Source organism: Taurulus bubalis (assembly GCF_910589615.1).
Source record: "Taurulus bubalis genome assembly, chromosome: 14".
NCBI classification, from domain to species: Eukaryota; Metazoa; Chordata; class Actinopteri; order Perciformes; family Cottidae; genus Taurulus; species Taurulus bubalis.
The window spans coordinates 13,180,325-13,203,628 of NC_136602.1; the positions used below are offsets into that span (position 1 = coordinate 13,180,325).

The 23,304-nt window shown below is 42.4% G+C and overlaps 1 protein-coding gene across 1 annotated transcript; it reads right to left on the reverse strand.

Annotated features, from left to right (window-relative positions):
- Positions 1-1,622: 1,622 nt before the first annotated feature.
- On the reverse strand, positions 1,623-20,257 carry crtac1b (cartilage acidic protein 1b; the record flags this gene model as incomplete). The annotated part of the gene is made up of 15 exons (XM_079230010.1): positions 1,623-1,750; positions 2,031-2,174; positions 2,274-2,316; positions 3,016-3,161; positions 4,094-4,262; positions 4,368-4,468; positions 4,716-4,798; positions 6,224-6,360; positions 9,854-9,996; positions 10,124-10,258; positions 12,371-12,527; positions 14,871-15,007; positions 15,372-15,568; positions 17,228-17,418; positions 20,171-20,257. 15 exons carry the CDS (start codon positions 20,255-20,257, stop codon positions 1,623-1,625), a joined length of 1,998 nt encoding a protein of 665 aa, XP_079086136.1.
- Positions 20,258-23,304: the final 3,047 nt, after the last annotated feature.

A 23,304-nucleotide genomic window follows, 5' to 3' on the forward strand; every position in this document is an offset into this window, starting at 1 on the left:
CGTGATCTTGGTCTCTCTCTCCTTCACAGAGTCTTTGGCTTACACAGAGAGCATGACAACATCTTCGACGTGGATCCAACAGAGAACTGTGGGGGTCATTTATTTGCTATAACACGTCCAGCATTGTTTGTTTATTAGTTTTTCATGCTCTGGTGCCTCTTGGTTTTCGTTAAAAACATCTTGGAGAGAAATGAGTTCAGTCTCTAAACCTCAACTGAAGTGTTTGATATTTACAGGTGGCATCTGTGGTTTAGGTCCAGCTCATTAGTAGCCTCGGGGACTGATGTCAGTCTGGTGCTGTTTCCTAAATGGAATGTGTGAGGTGTTTGGCCAAATATTTCAAAAATATATAACACTTGCCTCAGCGAGGGAGAAATCAATAAATCATCACACACAGTCAGTGCTCGGCCAACACTCGAAGAATCTACCCTGTGCTGTGACGGGGTTGCAGTCTAACTCGGGTTAGGAGGATTGTGTTGTGTACTTTCTGCAGTAAGGAGAGGAACGTTATCATTAACATTAAATATTTATAGTTGATGTTCACTTCATATTTACACTTCATAGGAGGAATCTGGTGATATGTTCCCTTAAAAAATAAATCTACAATGAATTGACCCGACTAAAATAGTGTATTCCTCTGTGCCTCAGACCTTTGTTGTTGTCCAAACATTATTAAAAACACATCAGTGAGCCACATTGTTGCACTGAGAGACACGTTCCTCCATTAAAATCAACATTTTCTTGCCCATGTACCATTATATTTATTTAAATGGTGAAATGAGCAATACATGATACATTTGGGATTCATATTTGCTGTATTTTAAGCTGAAATTTGTGGCAAATTATTTTAAAATTGCGAAATAAATTATGTTTCAAGTGCACCTTCTGGCTACTGTACTTAAAATAAATATAATTGGACCTGCCTATTCTTGTGCTCACACACACACATACACGTGTGTTTATATTCTTCAGTGTGCTGTATTATTATTATTAATCGGTAACAAAGCGTTTCCTACCATCGGAGACAGATGGTCTGGCATATGTTCCTTTGGACACGATACACTCACTCACACTCACACACAGAGCCTAAAGCTCGGAGACCTGGGCTTCCTCAGCATCCCAGAAAGCCCATCATAAGAATGAGAGGGACATTGTAAGGATTAACATCGTGGCATTGTGGGGATACAGATGAGGCCTCAGCGTGTCTCTAATGAATGTAGTCTGTGAGCCAGTAGATCTGTCTGCTGTACTGTATGTGCAGAGGGTTATACGCTCCAGATCCACTCAATGACTTGGCCTCAGTTCAGGTCCCACTAAGATAAGTGCCAGGTGATGACGTGAGGGCTCTGCGGGTGTGACACAGATAGTTCTGAACCTCGTAGCTCCCAGCGAGCATGCTCCTTGTGCGTTTCTTTATAGTCCAGAGGGGGCCGGGAGCCAAGAGGTGACACATAGCAGCGGTGAGGAGGGGGCCAGGCTGTAAATAGCTGATGGAAAACAATAGCAGAGATCCACAAAGGAGAAGAAAGAGTAGACGTGGAAGTGAAAAGTTTGCTCCGAGAGTTTCTGTACATCCCCGTTTAGCATTAGAGAGAGTAAGGAAGGGGAGGCGAGAGTGACGGTTACAGTAGTCCAGTCTGGAGATGGTTAGAGACGAGTGGTAGCACACAGACGGGGAGCATCCAGAAAGAAAGGCCTGAACGTTTGCGTTCCCCAGAGGACCGCGTCCCCCCAAAGTAAGCCACCTGGGCTGCAGAGAAAGAGGCAAAACAGAGGGCAGGGAAAAGTTAGCCAACATCTGCGCCTTTATGGCTGAAAGAGAGCTCATTCACATGGGGGAGTTAGTCATGCAAGACAGCGGGGTGCAGAGAGGGGACACAGTCGGAGGAATGCTAGCACCTCTAAGCCTTTACTCAAAACCAGAGTAATTAAGGCAGCTTAAGGCATCTCATTCTCTGGCAGTGCTTGCTTTGTTCTCCTGATCTTTGTAATCCAGCTAAGTCTACCCCGACTCTGCCAGGACCACTCACCCACACAGGCTGACCCATCATCGTTGGGCTCAAAGCCCTGGTTGCATCTCCTCTTGGCGCGGCACTTATAGCTGCCATAGGTGTTGGTGCAGACAGGGCGGTCAGAGGAGCACACGGTAGGAAACTGGGTACACTCATCTTTATCTGAGGGACGGGGAGGGGAGAGAGGGAAAGACGCTTTTTGTCTTGATTTAAAATGAGGACACAAGCAAAGTGGTCACCAGAAACATCGTTGTGTCTTACCTGTGCAACGGCCATTCTCATTCAGTGCAAACCCATGACCACACTGTAAGACACAGTCAGTAATTAGAAACAAGAATGCTTTTGAATACATACATACAAAAAAATCTATAAAACGGGTGACAAACAAAGGGAAAAGCTGAAACATATCTAAACCAGATGCTTTTATTCAGATTAGGGGGCATTGTGCTGGCATTGTTTGGATCCACGTATGCCCTTAAGAGGAAGGGTTATTTCTGATAAACACAAAGTTATTCTGAGGGATCAACTGAATCCTACAATGAAATACGTTGGTGGTGAGGGGAGCGCTCTGTGAATCTTTCAGTATGCCATGGCCTTCACACCTTACATATATTGTGTTTTTCTTTACTTGTCACCCAACTGTAGCATATTTGAGTTATTGTGATGGCATATGTGTTTCTTGAGTGGTAGAAACACGCTGATCCCCATTAACCACGCAATCTTCACACCTTCTGTGCAATGTTTTCTGTCTTTCTATGGGAGAATAATTATTAAAAAATATAAAATGTACTTAACACAATTTAATTGTGAAATATGCAACTTACTGTATGAGCATAACACTTAAATAATCTGGCTCTTGAAACTCAACTCTGACTTTGATTCTCTTCAACACAAGATTTGTAAATAAAGCAGATGATACACTTATCTTATTACAGTTAATTAAAATTGTTTTTCAGTGGCGCTCCTGATGCTGAGAATTTGGTAGAATGAATCACCGCTGTACCTCTATTTCCACAGTAGGAGTGACTTCTTCCTCATCTCTTGGATAGTGGATCTCCAGCACCGTGTTGACGTCTGAAGGCTCCAGGGGTCGCGCAGCTGAACGACCGTCTGGCCAGTACACCTCGACATTGGTGGCGACGTCCTTACCTGGTCAGACAAACAGAACATTCACGTGTCTTTTAGTCATTCTCAAGGGCTCATAAAGCTTCGTCTCTTTTTCACCGACACAAGCCCAGAGAGAGACAGAGTGGCTCTCTTCTCTCTCCATTAACTACTTTAATCAGGCATAGAGACAGCCCCTCTCCAGAGGGCCTCTGTAGCCCTTAATTAAAGTGGCATTTCCAAATTTAAACAGATCTTGAGTTACCTTGCCAGACAGTGATCTACTCAGCAGGTGTTCTGTCTGAGAGCCAAAGAATATTTTACCTGTTCTGCACCCGTGTGATACCCTTTAATTTAGTGGTGAGGAGTGTACCATCTACCAAGAGTGATGCTTTTTTTTCACGTATGGAGTTCTTTCCTGACGCCGAGAGATGTAGAAAGTTTGCTCATTTGGTGTGTTTGTGAGTAATCATCAGGCATTACAACTGAGGGCCTTACAGTTCTGATACAGAACACTGACAGGAGAAAGCAGTGGCTGAGCTCCCAGGCCTGGTAGACTATCAGATGAATGATTGATGGGAGCTGAAGGAGACAGCGATCTGGGTTCTCACAAACCAGGACGGCCTCCAGCTGCAGCACCTGTCCACCATCTCTTTTGTCCTCCGAGCTCGCTCCCACAGAAAATGTATCTATCCCGTACCCAGCTAAAACTAAGAGCATTGCTGAAATGGTAAGTTAATCAATTCATGAATCAATCAACGGAGACCTAATCAATAACATGATGTCTGTTATGCAAAAATGGCAAAAATTTGCTGATTTCAGCAGCTCAAATTTAATGTATTGCTTTCCCCAGATTTATGAAATTTCATTGGGTTTTAGGCTGTGCGTTAAACAAAACATGCAATCTGAAGACAGCATTAATTGGCCACAGATTCAGGGCAGTTTTGTGTCGTTTAATTGTTGAAATAAAAACTTACCAAGGCCAAAGTGGGCAACAGGCTCCATCTCACACAGATACCCCGAGCCACCGTCGATGATCCGTGTGTGCGGGCCGCTCTTTTTAGTGTACAACACCACTTTAGCTCCTCTGGCGAAAGCACCAAACTTGGTCCTGGGAATCACTCGCAGCCAGGCGTTTGTTGCCCCCTAAAACACAGGCAGAATGAGAAAAGGTAGGATTATGGTTCAGATTACACTACGTTGAGTGTCACGCTGATTTTGAGGCTTTTAAAATGTCTCACAAACACTCACCTGGTTGACTTTGTAGACAGAGAGCGGCTGTGCTGCACTTTCACCGTGAGAAATCAGCAGTTCCAGGCGGCCATCACCATCAAAGTCTGTGGCTACAGCTCCTGTAACGAGGCAACTAAACACTTCAGGAAATAGCCTACATGACATTTAATATCCTCATGCAGGGGAGCATAATGTTTCAACAGTCATAGAACTAATTGTGTGGAACACGTCTTTTCATGAAGCACATGAGGAGGCCCCGGTGGAGCTCTGGTGCCATCTAACGGTGAGATGTTGGAATAGCAGGTATGAGGTTGTTCTGGCTCTGCTTATCACTGTTGTAGGACGGCTGTCTGTTCTGCCACTCACCGGTTCCTCGTCCTTCAGGCTCTGCTGCCTCTCCAATATTCAACTCTTCTATTTGAGGGTCTCCATGCTCTCTCCTGCTCACCCTATCAAATCAATATCACGACAATTACTCATCGAAACACTGTAAAACATTAATATCAATGCCACTGTATCTATATAAGCAGTGTTGGAAAGTACCTACATTCATTTAATCAAGTTCTGAGATAGGCCTTCTACATTTATTTGACAATACAGTTACTAGTTACTTGATTGAGTTGGTAAAAACAAAACATATGATCAGTTTACAAAATATAATAAAAAATATAGTAAACTACCTAACAATACGTAAAGTAGGTCAAATTAGTTCCCCTCAAGGAGTTGCAAAATTAAAATGCATCATTGAAAATTCTCCATTGATGTCATTTATAATAATATAATACCTATAGTTGTTATTATTGTTAATAGAGACATAACAAATACTACTATATTTTTACAGTGTGGTATTACTGTAGCGATCTGGTATCACTACTTTTATTTCAGCAAAGGATCGTAATACTTCTTCCACTACTTCTGTATTTACTTTTTATTAATCGATTTTCCAATGTTATTGTTCGTAGTTTTATTGTAATTGTCATTTTCCTGAAAAGCATTTGGTCAAAAGTTGTTGTTCTTAAATATGCCCTTGGTTTGAATGTTGTCAGAAAGACATTTGCTGGAGGAATTCACGCACATTGACTTTAGTACCTTTACCTTTAGTGGTAAAGTTAAGTTAAGTTATAATTTAATTTCACAGCGCACTAATGTGCTGATCCTGTCTGTTAAACATCTCAGCCAAGGTAAATATTGATTAGTCATATTAAACTAATTAGCTTTGGCACAATAATTTCAGCTTTTCAGTGCCAAAGAGCAGAGTAATAATAGCTGATTCATCTTCACACTACAGAGCCACTGGCTGCGGAGCGGTGACCCCTGACAGACAGCATCGTGTCCAGAAAGACTAATTCTCTACCAGTAACTTGGCCGGCAGGATTATTCAGATCCAGGAAACCTCTGGGGTTTACATTGATTATTGATATTCAGTATGAATTAACGCACCAGCTCGTGGCAACTTTCATCATGACTTCTGCGTCCTGTTTGGAAAAATATGCCAGATCAGATTTTTATTCAGACAGGATGGGTTTATTCTACTATTAAGATATCTTATATACGCTATTGCTTTTTGAAGGCTGAGTTCATTAATATTATCTAGAGAGGAAGCCAAACCGTGATCCAAAAAGAGACCTAAAACTGTCTTAATGAAAGATGCATTCATGTGTGGAGGAGGAGGCGGGATGCCAGACTAGATAAGTATCCTTGGATGGGAATTTAAAATTCTTCTCAGCTTCCAAGTCATGTTTTAGAATATTAAATCAAGACACAATAGTAGTCCATTAAGCTCATGATCAACAAGCTATTGTAGCTTAGTATCATACTTGTAGAACATGCGTATGTCTATATGTATGTGTCTTGTGTTATTTCCATGTGAGGACCTAAAGAGCCTGTTGGCGGAGGGGCCCCTGTAGGCGATGTTATTGAAGAAGACCTCCATCTCGTTGTCATTGTCAAAGTCAGCAACCATGACGGTGCGAACCGGGGACGGCATGGAAAACTTCTGGGATGCAATGTCCTGAGAAAGAAAGAAAACACAAGGTACACACACATAAATGCTTTTACAGAAGCAATACTCATGCATGCCTTTTTAACAACCCAATTGAAATCACAGACTTGACCTGTACTGCAGGTGTATAAATCCTCAAGATGTTTATTTTATGGCGATGCTCTTTACATATTTGTGCATAATATATACGGACTAACCCTAACACCTGAACAACTCAGGTGTGACATTTATGTCATTTTATGATACTGTAAATGTCATTTTTCTTACTCTATACTAAAAATATATAAATAAATATAATTTTAGAGTATGCTGCCATCAGCGTATAGGGTCTATACGCTGATGGCAGCATACTCTAAAATTATATTCTTGTATTTATTTCTTTACTGGGGAAGATGAGGTTGATAGACAAAGTGTCGCGCAGGTTAAAGTGTGATTTAAGCTTGCCGCATCCGTGAGTCCACACGGCCAAAGTGACGTCACGCCAGTGGTGGGCCGTCAGGGCCTGCTAAGCCTTCTCTGCTGGCCTAAACAGAATCACAAAGTTATAGCTATTTTATAATTTAATCTTCTTTTTTTTAATAATTAAAAGTTATATCTATTTTGTATGCACCGAGTCAAGTTGATTGCGATCCGCCATTAAACTGAAGAAGAAGAAGCAGACTTTCCCTGGGTGTGAACAGCTGATCCACTGAAGGCCCAGGTAGAAAATCCACTGCGTCACGCCATCAGACTTTGCGAGGGTTCCTTGTAGTCTGTTATCGGCTGTCTTTGCGCATCCAACATTTTCTAACGACGTAGATGTGGATGGGCAGAGACAATTGAGAACTTTGCCCCAAGGAGAAATTTACATGGAGTATACAAGATCTAAAAGTGTCCTGTTATGGTTCCACGTCAGCACATGTCCATGTGGAAAGTAAAACCTGTTGTTATTACAAAAGAGCCCACTAACACTTTGCTCTCTCTCTCTCTTTCTTTTCTCAAGCTTACACTCATCTTGTTCTCTTTCATCTCTTGCTTCTTTCTTTTTTTCCTCACCTGGCACCCCTCCAGCACCCTCTCTGTCCTGAGCACATGCTCTTAGCATCCTCTACAGATGTCTGTGTGTAAATCAGACTGGAAGTCCAGTAGTGCTGGATGAAGGTCTACGTCATACATACACACACACACACACACACACACACACACACACACACAAAAAGGTGATGCTCGCTGAGTGCTGTGTTCATACCGCGAACAACAAAAGCAACTAAATCTGCCGAGTGTGGCCAGCTATTGTTGCAAGTTGCCGTTGTAATGGCGCTCAAGCACTCGTTGATGTAGTTATGTTGCACAGGGTGAAGGCATTTTTTTAGACGGAATGTAACGGGGTGAAACAAAATCATCTGATTGGCTGACGCTTCACGCCGTCATTGGAGCGCTAAAGAAAACTTTGTTTTTGAAGCGCTTCACGCCGGTCTCGTGTTGGGTGTCAGCTTGAAGCTTCATGTTCCATTGAAAATGACTTGTAGCCTGTTGCTATGTCGCCCGTAGTGTGAGCAAAGCAATGGTGGCGCGCGATATATGTTGCATAACATAAAAGTCACAAGTTCAATCACCACAACATGACCATCAATATCCAGTCCTTGAGTTGGACGTTGATCTGTCATCTGCTCTCTCACTCACTGTAAATCACCCTGGCTGATGAGCGTCATCTAAAGCCTACAGATCAGAACAAAGGCACTTTTTTTTTTACATACTTTGGCATCAGAAGGACTGCAGCTCTCCTGCCCCAAAAAAGTCTCCTCAGCAGAGGAGTTTTTTGCACAAGAAAGTAACGGATATCTCTCCGCTTCAGTGACACGATGATAAGTCGGGGAAGAGTTATAGAGCAGCCCTTCACTCCCTCCAGTATTTACTCCCTGTTTTAATTATAAGGCTCATAAAGCCGGGGCTGGGGAGGGCTCTCAGTGACCTTCTGCTTCTCAGGTGAAGGAGAGGGGATGGCCAGCTGAGGGCCACAAGGGACGGACAGTTCTACATGTACTATACTACTAGGTGGATGAATAGATGTGCCATAAGGAATGAGAAAGGGATTCTCACCAAGCAAATATGGAGCACAGAAACATGACATTTAAAGAATAAGAGGGGAGATGGTTTGAGAGAAAAATAAGATTTTTTTCCAACAATATTTGTTTTAAATTAAATGAATACATTATATTACAAATATGTTTATTTGAAAGCATACCTTATATAATCTAGCACGTTATTACTCTTTGATTATTTAGAATAATCTCTTTAAATACATACTATATACTGTATGTGTGGGTGTGTTTTTGCATGTGTGTTAAACCTACTGCAAGGAAAACCTCAGCAATAGATTTTAATTAAAGCAAAAACAGGCCTAATCTGCACTTTCTACTGCCCAGACAAGCTGCTGTTTCAGCCCAATTTAATTAGCGGTTTACTGGAGTGATACAGCAGCTTCATTATAGATGCCAAAGGTCAACACGGCTGGTAGGAGTGTCAGCTTGTCGGGGGGGGGGGGGGGGGGGGGGGGGGGGTGTGGAAGGGGTCTTAAATGTGTTTTGGATTTGTGATTTAACAATCTTGGTTTAAAAATAAATAAAACACATCGGCTAGATAATTCAATTTGTCTTTTTGTGTGTGTGTATTTGAGTGCATTGTCTTTGTGTGTGAGCCATACTGATGGAATTGTCTCTGGGCTAAGCATCACACATTAACCCCTTATTTGACCCCAATAAAGAGTTCTCGTGTGACGTTTATCTCTTTGAGAAAAGATGCAGTCGCAGCTGCTGATGGATAAATCACCAAGCACGAAACCTCCACAGATTTACACTCGGCAGACCCCGTGTCTGTGTTCGCTGCTATTAACCGTACTACATGAACACATGTGCACTGCTGGCTGTCGCACAGGAGTTGTCTATAGTCGAGTTGATTGAGTAAATCACTGTCCATCCGTCTTTAAATCCCACTCAATTCCAAAGTGAGCCACCAACGACTCATGCTAATTCACATGCCATCTGTTAGCATTGATACCTCTCGTGATTCACGGAGTTAATAGGTGAGACTTGCTGTCTATGCTGCTTGTTCATTAGACATCAATTCTGGACAGGGAAGAAGAGAGAGAACCATAACCTCACTCCAAACTGCTTCTGCCTGATAACCTGAGGGGGGAATCACCCGATACAAAGACTGGAGACTCTAAATGAGTGCTGATCACTATGGATTATCCACAGACCGACCTGTGAACCCACGAGCATAGAATAGCCCCACAAGGTGTGGGACAACACCTTCGGTCCTTTGGGTCAACTGATGATGAAGGCCTCGGTACGCTTCAGACAACGTGCTTGTCAGTTTGTCTGGTGACTTTGAATTTTGTAACTTTCCAAAACCAACAATCAGACAATCATGCCTAATCTATAACCGATATTGCTTCAAGGCGTTTTTATTTAACTTTTGAGGTTTTTGTGCATAAGGAGTGCTCAGGATTGACTGGACCCACCTTGAACTTCTGTTTGCGGTTATTCAGCTGCATGTACAGGCGATGAGGTCCATTCCAGTTTCCATAGACGATGTCTGTCTTGCCGTCACGGTTGAAGTCTGCCAGAGCAACCCCTCTGCCGTGCTGCATCGGGTCCTCCACGCCTACACGTATATGGTAATACACTCTATCAAACACTAAAGCCTACCGTGTGTCCTGTTTTTGCAGGATTTGCGTGTGATTAACTGATCCAAGGCTATGATCTGTTTAACTGTACAATGCTCCCCTCACCAGCCTGCTGCGCCACATCAGTAAAAGTTCCATCTCCGTTGTTCTTGAACAGGAAGTTGGGACCGTACTCGTTGTCGCAAAACACATCGGACAGGGTTTGACTGACAATGGGCCCCACCACGACACCTCGCCCTCCTGCACAAATGGAGACAGACAGACAAGGCTCAACAGTAAAAGAAAATGAGTTGGTTAAAACGGACAGTTTTAGTAAATTGAGGTAGGATAGGTGAAACAACGGAGTGAACAGAGGGAGAGAGATCAGCGCCACAACAAAAGTGAACGACGAGAGATCATTACTGTCTTTCCAGGCCATTTCCTCTAAGCATGGCAGGTCTCTGCTGACACAGACACTGATAGGCTACACACACAAACACACACACACACACACACACACACACACACACACATAGGCACAAGCGCAAACCAATAAAAAGAATGCAAAGATGCAACACATGCTGAGAATCTTTTGTGTTAACCAAAAGCTAACAGTAATTTTCTTATGAAAAGATCTTTGTGACTGTTCTATACACTCAATATCACCCCAGGATTTTCCAATGACATTGTATAAAGTGAAGTGTCTCCCTAAAGTGTCTCATCTGAGACCAGCGGAGTCTAATTATGGAGTTGAAAGGGCTTTGATTGCCCTTCCAGTATGCAGAGTCAGTGCTGTGAGTCAGGACTCTCGACTGATTTACTGGCCCTCTCCATCAGCCCAGACAAATATCACTCGCCCCCTATGGCCATAAAGCACTAATGTCCCTCCAGAGATATGTAACCATTAGATATGCAACTTTGCTGCCTGTCCCTCTGCTCTGATTAACGGCGGTTTGATGACAAAGCCGTCCACCGTACATCGTTCACGGCGATTCTGGGCTGACTCACCCTGCCCCTTTGGTGACTTAGATGACATCTTGAATGTAAAAAGATCCATTGATGATGAAGATTGATTCTGTTATGTTCAAATCCAAAGTTGTCTCCCATTTCCAAAATTTACTTGGACATCAACGTCAAGGACTTTTCAGTGGTTACAATAAAGAATCAGAGAGGCAGCGCTATTATCAAAGAAACAAATCACAGTGAAATCATTCATTTTGGCATTTATTGTTCTCCTCTTCGATAGCAAAACAGGTATCCATCACAGGGTTAAGTGAAATGTTGGTCCAAGTCAGCAGAGGTGCAGTGATGAATTTAAGTGCTACTCAAGGTCATCCATTCAGTTTCGAAAAGCATTTAAATCAGATCTTTACTTTCTCACAAAAATAAGAGATTAAAAAACAGTTAAACCCCATTCAACATTTAAGAAAATAGTAGCCGTTAGGTTGGTGATGGCAATACATACAATAAAAATACAACAAATGGACAATGAGAATAAAATGCTAGTTTTAGAAGGTGTGAGAGGCACTTTATGGTCTGTGTGCAAATATGAAACCGGTACACTTAATATTTAGACGCCTGCATCTTCCCCTAAAGAGAGGATTATGTGAAATTGCTAGAATAGATTTTTGGGTGAATTGCCAACCAAAAATGTCCGACAGGGACGGATGTTTCTCAACAGGGATTTTACTGGCCACTCAAATCCCCTTTCAAACTAATCAGGAGGGTCAGGAGTGATTATTTGTCCAATGTGTAAAACAACATCAGCCACTTTCTGTCAACTTTAAACACATTTAACCTCTGCAGAAATACTTTCAAAGTGACTGAGCTGACCAAATGCACATAAAGTACTCCGTGCTGTAGTGACGTACGTAGTTGTATCCACACCTTCAGAAGTCTGGGGTAACCACAGCAGGCGGTGATGGATGCCATCTCTGGGCCGTTGAGCCGGTCTGATGTATGCGCGTGTCGCCCTTCGCCTTCGCTTCCCTGACTTTGGCTTGGAGTAAACAGCTGACAGGGCCAAAAGAGCCCACTAACACTTTGCTCTCTCTCTCTCTTTCTTTTCTCAAGCTTACACTCATCTTGTTCTCTTTCATCTCTTGCTTCTTTCTTTTTTTTTCCTCACCTGGCACCCCTCCAGCACCCTCTCTGTCCTGAAGCCCTATATTTCAGACTCCATGGGTGCAGCAAGCACATGCTTTTAGCATCCTCTACAGATGTCTGTGTAAATCAGACTGGAAGTCCAGTAGTGCTGGATGAAGGTCTACATCATACACACACACACACACACACACACACACACACACACACACACACACACACACACACACACACACACACACACACACACAGTCATTTCAGCATACCTACCAGTGAACTTATTGACACCGGCCTCCTCTGCCATGTTGGAGAGGGCAATGACGCCCTGTGAAAGATCACTTGCTGCTTCGTCCATTTCAATAAGAGCATGAGGACCCACGTTGCCACTCGCATAGTTGGCTATGTAGATGGCATATCGGCCTGTACCCTGGAGGACAAAAAAACAAAACGGTTTACATTTAGATTGAAGAAATTCCAGATTGTTAAAATACCTGCAGCTCTCCCCTCTCTGTCCTCAGCTCCTCCCACCAGATAAACAGCCATATGCACACTTTTCATCCAATAACTTGTATAAGTGCGAGTCATTCATTTCAAACATCATCCCGATCTTATTGTGACGCAGCCTGCCCTTCCACTTGTATTCCTTTTCTGTGGCTCTCAAGCATGTTGGTTCCTGAATATGTAAATTTTAATCATGAAGATATGTTTTCACTCAAAGCTGCAATAACAGATTTTTTTCTGTCAAATTTATCGCATTGTTTTCAAATCGTTGTTTGATACATTAATGGAAAATTCAATTATAGCTGATTTAAATAAAAGCCAAACACAAGTTAGGCAGAGTTTTGAGTAAACAAAAACAGGATTACGTATGTTATTTGAACATCTATTTTTTTGTGCTATTTCTTTGAATAGTATGCATAGTTTCACCTTTTCCCAATGAACCTTTTGTTTCCCCTTTATCTCCCTTTACCCTGTTTCCTACCTTTTACGCCCTCTCTCTCAGCCTCTCTCCCTACTCCTTTCTCTGCCTCCCTTTGGAGATTAATTTCACACTCCATTATCAGTCAGAGTCCCTGCAGACACAAACCCACAGACGGAACCACACTAATAGACTACACACTGGATTCCAATGAGCTTTCCCACCAGGCCTAACATATTTCAATCAATACAAACACATGCACATATGCAAACACACACATACATACACACCATTTCACTGATAACTTTCCTATATTTTTACAGGACAAGAAAAGTAAATGAGTCTCGTTGATGTAAATGTCATGAAGCGTCACATTATGGCCTGCTGAGGTGGGAGCGCACACACACACACACACACACACACACACACACACACACACACACACACACACACACACACACACACACACACACACACAGTCATGCGCTTGACAAAATGAGAATGAAATACAATGAAAGACCTGAAGGCCACTGGCAGTTACTTAACAAACTTAAAAGTCAACGATTTTTCAATAAGTCTTCACCCAAGGCTAATTTCTGTCACTGGAATTGGCATTGTGAATAGTGTGACATGCATGCCTGCAAAGTGCATGCAGGTGCAGGCACATGAGACTGTGTGCCCTTTACATCAGTCTTTATGGCTATCACTGGAAAGGCTCAATGAGCTACCGCCGCTAATGTAACATTTCCCTTTTTCTAGTTTTGAAAGGTGCTTTTTTATTGAGCTCATTTCAATTATTCTGGCCTTTAAAATCCACTTATTATCAGAATCTCGCTACTGCCTGCCAGTGCAAAGTGAACTGATCACTCAGTTCAAAGTGAGTCTCCTCGATATGTCACCTTCATCTCTTTGTTGAAGACTAATGATGAAACGTCTCTTTCAAGGAGACTGGGAGTGATGAAACAGTTGGTTGACCAATTATTCCTCTTCTTTCTGAATGATAACACATTATTTATGAGTAAGCAAAACCAAACACATTTGCTACCTAACCGATTTTACAGCATCTGGTTTTGGCCTATGCAACCCCTCAGCCGTCGTTCCAAATCTGTTGTAATAAAACGTGCTCAGCAATAGGAAAATGTATTCTCTCTTCGTCAGTCTGCATGGAAGAACACACATCAGTGTGTTGGCGTCCTCTAAAAGCATTATGCCATTAAAAGCAAATATCTTTCCAATCAGTCTGGCAGCTGCAAAACCTATTCGTGTTCAGTGAGATGGGACTGTGGTTAAAAAAACCTATTGTAATCCCTACTGTCCTCCTCCCACTATCACTTTCTTTATCCCATCCCCTGAATAGAAGTGAGAACTGTATGCGCGTGTGTGAGATAAGAGACAAAGACAGAGAGGGTCAGTCAGAGAGAGAAAAAAGGGAGTAAAGGAGAGGGAAAGAGGGAAGGAAACAACGGGAAAGAGACTGAGAGAAAATGCTACGGGCAGAAAGCAGTAGTGTGCAGTCATCACTCCTCCCCTCGTACGATGTTCTATAAAACAAACGAGCCCTGGCTTCTGTAATTACACTGGTGCGATGGACAGAAGAGAGAAAATGGCACACCATTCCCCCAAATGAACTGTCATAGCACATGCAGAGAAGGGCGGCGTAGGCAGGGCATGAGTTATCACTGGTAAACAAACAGAAGCACCCATGCATGTACGCAGAAGACACTCTGGGGAGTGTGTGTGTGTGTGTGTGTGTGTGTGTGTGTGTGTGTGTGTGTGTGTGTATGTGTGTGGTGTGGATCTGCAAATACTCTACTTTTCTTGTGTGTTTGTGTGTATGTGTGCGTGTCGTACCTTTCTGTCCACACAGGCCACTGAGCGCCCAGCCATTCGGTTGGCCACATCTCTGTGTTCGTTGATGTCATCGTTCAGCAGATCTTCAAAGCGTCCATTACGGAACTTAAACAGCTTGTCAGAGTATGTTGCCCGACCTTGATGCGGAGAGACGCAGAATTCAGGAGAGGCAAAGATTGTTGGGAGAGTGACGTTGTTATGCAATAAAAGAACTTTGGGTGATTGGAAACACAAGAGGTTGTTGTGGCTGAAAGTGACCTCTTTCATTTTTATGTGAGGTGTGGTAGTTTTGACAGTGCGCACTCTGTAGCTCTCCGATTGATTAATAGCAGCACAAAGCTTATCTGTTATCTGATGAAGATAAGCTTAATATCTGCATACTGATTCTCCTGCTTTGTCACCGTACAAGAAAAGACGCACAACCTTTGAGAGAGTGTGTGTGCACACATGCATTATTTTTGTGAAATTGTACCAGTGTGTGTGAAAGAGTGTGGACTGTACCAGAGAAGGCGTTATTGGTGTTAAGGACATAGATCTCCTCCCGACCGTCTCCGTCGATGTCACATGCTGTCACTCCGATGGCGTTGCCTTGGCGGTCTCTCAGGGCGTAGAACGGCGAGCTGCGGTTGTCAACAGCGATGTTGACAAGCCTTTTCAGCTCCTTGTTGTATTTCAGCACCAGGTTTGGGCCGTTGTAGCTGTCAACAGGCACCAATGGCACCGCTGTTAACATTTACATTACATAAGAGGAATTTTGGAGACTAAATCAAGGAGGGGAATATTTTGTTCCTCAAATCATACGTAGTGACTAATGTTGCCTAAAAACAATGAACAATAAATAATTAAACAAGGTTTATGTTTTTTCATTAGGAGATGAGATTACCAGACTCTGTAGCCTGATGGTCATTTATGCTTGAGACTACACTTTAGCCACGACTAACAATCTCCAATTAAACTGTCAGCATGTAATAAAAGTGGAATTGCATTATGGGTAGTGTATTGTTTTGACAAGTAAATATGCATGGGATGAAAAAGTTGATATCTCTGTTTCTGCTGCATACATTTGACTTTTGGAGAGAGAAAAAAATGTCCAGCATGAGTCCAACAATATGAGTAATAGGTTGAGATGCACTTATTGCAAAACGATTATATAATTTCAGATTTTCAGTTAAAAGTCAGACATGCAGATTCAAATTCATGCTGAATCCAATTTTCTTTCCAAAAACTATAATTGACAGTAAAGCCCGAAACTAACTTTTTTCCACCAAAGTCTCAAACAACAATTTCAGCTGTCCCAAAGTCACATGTAAACCATGCAAATTCTAAATATTATCTTTTTACTTTGTATGAAATACATCTGAAATACATCTAGTGTTACACAGTTAAACAGATCATAACAATACAGTCGGCAAAGTAGTTCTAAAATATAAAACATTCTGCATGTTTTACTATCAGTTTACATTTTTACAATTGGCATCCTTTGATTGCACCAAGGTCATTATGGTGATGTAGAGGGCAGGCTTTTGATAGTATCTTGATGCAAAAGGTTCAGACATGGTTAATGTTGTAACATGGTAACAGTTGTGAAATTGTCAGTTAGATTTAGTCAACATAACCACTTAGATAGGGTTAGAAAAAAGAGCATGGTTTGGGTTGACATAATTAGTTTGAAGCCAGACTGCCCATGTTTGACAAAAAGGAGGACAACAATCTAAATCTTTAAACACTCTGTTCTGACTGCCAACAGTCTGATTATGAGTGAATTTCAAACAAAAGTGGAACCACAGTGACTTCACGTCGCTTGTCCCTCCTTCATCTGCATAATAAAAAGTGGAAAAGGAATATAAACTGAAACACTCAAGCCTATGATTCTTCTAATCCCAATGAAATGACATTCTCAATGAGGTTTAGTGATGCCTTCCTGTCCAGGATACCTGCTGAATTGGGTGCCTGGGCTAAATGACATTTATTAAGCAGGGTCGTTTTGGTCCATCTATATTCTGTTAAGCATTGGGAAATTCATTGCCGCTTCACTGGATAGAGGCAGGCTTGCCAAACTGTTCCCATCAATGGCGCTCTATCCAATCACATCAATTTTCATCAGTTGAGTGAGCCTCGGGGCACACTACCATCTCTTGTCTTTTAGTCTTTTGCCTTTGTCTTCAACCTTTAGCTTGGAACATGACAATGCACTTTTATTTCAGCCTCTGATTTAGAGTTAGATATCACTCATCACTTAATGAATTGCTCTAATTGTGTATCATAAAAAAAAATATTCTGCTGGCTTTATGATGCATTAAGGTAGAATAAAAAGTAACAAAAGGCTGCTTTGCACAACCCGCCTCCCCCTTTCTCACCCAGCTACAAACATCTCCAGGTCTCCGTCCCCGTCCACATCGGTGACGGCCACGCCGTAGTTGAGCTGGGTGGGGTTGTTGTCATAGTCGGGAGGAAGGACGGACTTGGTTATAGCTGAGAACATGGGCTCTGATCGCTGAGCCGAGGAGATGGCAGGCAGGAACATAACCAGCCACAACAACATCCTCACCTTAAGGGAAAAACACAATGTTTTTTTTTTTTGTCCAAAGAGCAAATGTGCAGCAATAATAGGTCTGAATAAAAAAATTAGAACAATGCTGCTACTGTTCATCTGTAGGAATCGCACACATGAGAACATCGCAATTCATATCCAACAAATTCACACACATTACTCTTCGACTGAACTACAGTGCACTGTTGTCCTGGCTGTTGAGGCGAATGAGAATCGAATAAAAACTGTAAGTCATACACTTGCAAACTGCAACACATGCTCTTGTTGCTAATTCTCCAAATCCATCGTGAGACAAACATCAGCGGATAGTTGGCAGAGCTTCCTCCCATACTCAGACATAAAGATGAAGATATACCACCACAATCAGCAGCGTTCTGCAGGGTTAGATCTGAACAACCCATCACAGGCAGACGGCTGAGGAATTACAGGACGGAAAATCCATACACGGAGCAGGGCATTAGCCAGAGGCCAAGTGAACACAGAGGAAACCAATGATGTGATATAACAGAACTGAGGTGCTGTTTCCTCAGACGCGGTGACCAAGTCGAAACTGGGAAAGCTTTTTTTGGATGAAAGGGCTGTGTGATGTATAAGTGTCCTTTTAGTGGTCAGCGGATGAAAGGTGAACATGGAGGAATTGATCCAATCGACTTGTGAAGTGCAGGCAGGTAGAGGTGAGCTTTCTGATGCTCAGACTGAAAAGAGAGAAGAGAAAACTTGACTGAGGGGAGAAAGAATAGAGAAAGGTCACCTCATTAAGGCTAAAATAAAACACCCATCACCAACAGCGCTGCAAAACTTCACACACACACACACACACACACACACACACACACACACACACACACACACACTTAATGGCATTTACAAGCTGACTACTTGATTTGCTCTGCCAGTGGATTTATGTGCGCAGCCCTCGCCATAGTGCTCATTCTATCTGTAATACCATTGAGCCGTTCCCATCTCTGCTTCCACACTGCTGCAGATTTCACATTTTCTTCTCCATGTGTCCAGGTGATATATGGTTCTTTAACATCTCCCTCAACAATTCAATTTAAGATAAAACCGCATTGCCGTTTGAGTAATACTTTCTAAAGCACGTCGGCAGGGAGAGGAAGCACCTCCGCTGACACCTGCATAAATATGGCCAGGGCTAATGCTAGCTCTGCTGGCAGGCGGCGCAGCGATAACGCCGGCTGGAGAGCTGGTAGCGATGTGTAGGCTGTGGCTGTTAGCAACAAGGGTTAATTAACAACACTGGTCACTCAAGATGAGGCAGTGTCTCCCTATTAGAGCAGGATGTAATGACAAATGGGCTGGACAGAAGGCAGCTTTACAGACCGTCTAATATACTCCATAGGGCCCACGAGCTGGAAATTAAAAGAGAAGGAAAAGTAAACTTGAAAAGCAAAAAGAAAAGTGTGGTGGAAAAGGGTTCACTCTCTAAGTACTTTTTTATTTGAGGATGCACTTGGATAATCCTTTTGAGACCAAACTACTACTCTTCAGCTGAACTTTATTGTCCCTACAAATAAGGATAATATATATGACAGGGCTTTATTTCCATGACAGACAGACATACAGACATACAGACATAGACAGACAGACAGACAGACAGATTCATAGATGATAGTTTATTATCCCCATGAGAAAATCTCCCTTGGACTCTACAAAGCTAGACCCGTCAACACATTTGGGCAGCTAACACTAACAAACAAAATACATTAAAGAGTACAGAAAATCCAATACAGCTTATACAAATATAAACATGCACACCCTGAAGCATCAGTCAGTGTCTAGTTTTTGTACCCCCAGTACAACCTATCCACTTCTTCGGCTTCTGTTTAAAATTCCACTTGACACAAGCACAAAGGAGCTTTTATACCTATTCAATTTGCAGCACTGAGCTCTGTATTGTCTGCCTGGCAGTAGCTGCTCACAATGAGTACAGACTTCTCTTTACCTGTTTAACGACACACTGGTCACAGACAGACTGAAGATTATGGTATTTCTTACCGATGATTTGAACCTAATGTGATAACTTTGATGTCAAAGAAGGATCCCAAACAATGCAGTTATTCCATTCCTGATTGCATTCTGCAGAACAGCTTGATAACACTAAAGCACACGACTCTGGACTCAATCTTCATGACAAATACAGTCTCTGGAGCAGCCGAGAACATACCTACTCAACATGAATATTCCAGTTTAAAGTGATATCCAAATGGTCACTAAGATACTTATAGACTGAATTTCTGTAATTGCCTGGTTATGTATAACCACCGGACTGTGATCACCAACTTCAACTGTAATATATATCAGTTCAACCCCTGTCTCAAAGAGAAACAGTAAAATATTTCCAATAATTAAGCCATAGGAGGTAATAACTGGAGAGAAGAGGGGTGTAGAAAAAGGACAGATTGGAACCATCGGGAACCGGCCGGATAAAAATGGTGGAGTACTAAATCATCCATTCAAGGACACATAGTCGCTGTGTCCCACATTCCCTGCAGTAAAGTAAGGACACCCCACCTGAGTCGCCAAGTTAAGTTGCAATGTGACTTTTCAACAACTGATGCACTCGTATGATGCTATGTATGTGGGATCAACAACAGTACCAATATCAGAACAGGAAGCGTCAAATAAAGTAATTTGTAGTAAAACAGCCATGAAATAGCCTTGGAAAGAAAATCATTGTTTGAAGCAGACAAATGTTTGGTTATTTATGTTGGCATTAGGAGGCCATTACCACAGCGTGCAACATCAGCATGTGCTTTCTGAAGCGTTCAAGCCCGGCTCTGATCCTGATAACACTGCGACAAAGAGCCAGCAACATCTTCAGTTTCAAACACGCTTCCAGAGGCTCTTCTCTGTGAAGGACACCCTCACTGCAGGACACACACACACACACACACACACACACACACACACACACACACACACACACACACACACAGTGCTGCACCAGTCCCGGTGAATTACACTTAGCAGTCACACTGAGCATCAACAATTGCCATTAATGTTAAGCTCCAATTCCTCCGTCATCTACCACAGTGGAAATCACACAATAAAACAGCTCATTCCAGCAAAGACAGTGCAAGAACTCATAGAGCCTCAGCGGCTTCACGGCCAAACACAGATCAAATATTTTTAAGCATTTTATATGTAATAGACAGATTATTATTCAGTTTTGATAGTTGTAGAAGTTTTTATAAAAAGTTACACTCTTGAATTTCTCACCAATGTAATACATGACACTAAATGACTTTTGAATGTATGATGTGTAATAGTATGCATAATAATACAAATTCGTATCATTATATTATTATTATATCTAAAAACTTTAATGCATCAAACATGAAATAGATCAAATTCACAATTCTAAATGAATTAAAGTGGAAAGTAAAAATCCACTGTGTGTGAAGCATGCAGTAATTAATCTGCGCAGGTGATTTTAAAATAGGCTATTACGAGCTATCTGAATGAAAACTGACTATCAAGCATTTTAATCTGTTATTTATTTATTTAAATTATTAGTATTTGCTCTGTGCAGAAAGTTGCAGTCAAATCCGGGCGGCGATCAACTTTCTACCGGCTCTCTCTGCAGCAGATCCCTGCGGAGCGCGCCAGTCCTCCTGAAGCCAGAGGAAGAAGCTTCAGCAGCTTCAGCAGCTTCAGCAGCAGCAAACTCAGGTACTCACAGATGCAGAGACGCTCGGAAACTCCGACCAATCCTCCAGCGATTGACAGTAGGCAGGAGAGAGAAAGAGAGGGAGAGAGGGAGAGAGGGAGGGAGACGGTGTTATAGTCAGTTAATTTAGCAGTGGATGCCGCAGTTATCTCAGGGGGTTTCCCCACTTATTCCCTTTACACAACTTCCAAAAGATTTGCTTCATGAAATTACTTGTGTGATATTTGAGCCAATCGCCGGACAGTTTGTGAAATATTTAAACAGGCAGCCAATAACAGCGCTGGATAGCAGCGGGTGGGCGTGTCCCCGGTGCTCATTATAATGATGTCGGCGAGGCGCAGCTGGGGTGCACATTCTGTTTGGTCTTTAATTTTTTACTGAAAAATGTATTTACATGTGGACATAATTTAACATAGGGTATCTTGTGGTTGGTTTTAGGGGTCATTACAAATATATCTGGCCCCAACCTACAAACACTGTAGTTTGTAAACAAAGCATTACACAGAATACTTTGTTCAATAAAAATCACTTAACAAAATCGTTCTTTCAGAAAATCTTCTTTACATGTGAATATTGTGAATATTCATGACAAAAACAACTTATTTGCCCTTAAATGTTTTAGTTTGATGTATCAATAACCTGACTGAAGAAGTTGTTAATGTTAATAAACAATTATTTATTGTTGATTAATTATTGATCTAAAAAGAACCAGAGATCAAAATCTGTTTCTAGGAGTTAAAGGAATAAAGCACCACATTTGATCCTCAAAATGATAAATAAGTATTTGTTGGTGTTATGACCAAAAAGTTAGTGTTCGGTCATATAGCAGTCACAAGTGTGTGTGCGTGTGTGTGTGTGTGTGTGTGCGTGTGTGTGTGTGTGTGTGTGTGTGTGTGTGAGAGAGAGAGAGAGAGAGAGTTTGCAGGTTTACTGCTGCCAGATCCTTATGTCATGCTCCACTGAGTCCAGCCTCCCAGAGACCCCCAATGAAATGAGTTGTGTGTGAGAGAGAAAGAGAGAGAGAGAAAGAGAGAGAGAGAGAGAGAGAGAGAGAGAGAGAGAGAGAGAGAGAGAGCGAGGGAGAGTGTGTGTGTGTGTGTGTGCGGTTGCGCACAGCCTGGTGAAATGAGATGTTCACATCCCAAGGACGTCTCCCACCATAATTTAAACTCACTGGTGCTGGAAGACTTCAAACTGAAAGTGCTGAAGTCGTAAACCAGTGCACTTCTGTCTTTACTGTTATTGTCTGTGATCTACTTGTGTAAATCCACAGGCAGGTGCTGTGACTCAAACAATGCAAATACTACAACAGACATGTTAAGCGTCTCCTTGCTGTGATTACTACATATTTGCTTCGGACTATAAAATTAAGTTAATGACCCAAAGTGAACACTGCTTTTACTTGTTTTCATTGCTCTTGTGTTACAGTTTATCACCACCGGGATTTACAGGTTGCAGGTTGTTCTCTGACACGGTCGCAAAATGTGAAGGGTTAGAGAGAAAGAAAAGGCTCCAAGGCTTGACGTACTGCAGCGCATGATACCTTCAGCTATTTACACCCTGATCTACAGTCTCCCACAGCGGAGACCAGAGTGTTTTTATTTATGAGGGGACAAAGAGACATCTATCAGCACTCAGCTGAAGCCAGTGACAGTGTATAGTGTGACTTTGAGGCGGAGAGTGAATTGTATTCCTTCCCCCGGGGCACGTTGGGACAAATCCCAGACAATATGTTGTGGTTTGCGACTCTACACACACTCCTCCAGCGCTTCTCACCACCTTCTTTCACCCTCACCCGCCGCCAAGGTCACGCCACCCCTCCCTCCTTAGACGCAATGATCTTAAAATAGAGCGTCTTTAGGGGAAGATGAGGAATGTAGAGAGCTCAGGGGAAGAATGGGTAAGGGAGCTTTTTTTTCTTTTACTACAGCAGGAAAAAATGTCCCCATGCCTCTTTAAGGGCTGTTGAAAGATGTATAGTGCTACAGCATCATGATGAATCCCCTCCGTGGTGGATAGGAGAACACTTCTCATATCATTAAGCTTTAGTAATGGTCCCACTGCCGTGTCCCCTCTGGCATTCACTCCTCCGGCTAACAGGCCTGCTGGCCACCAACAGTACAAAGACCTCAGAGTCTGCTTCCTGGAGCAATGCTTAGTGCAGCTGATCCATCCCATTGTATTCTCCACCA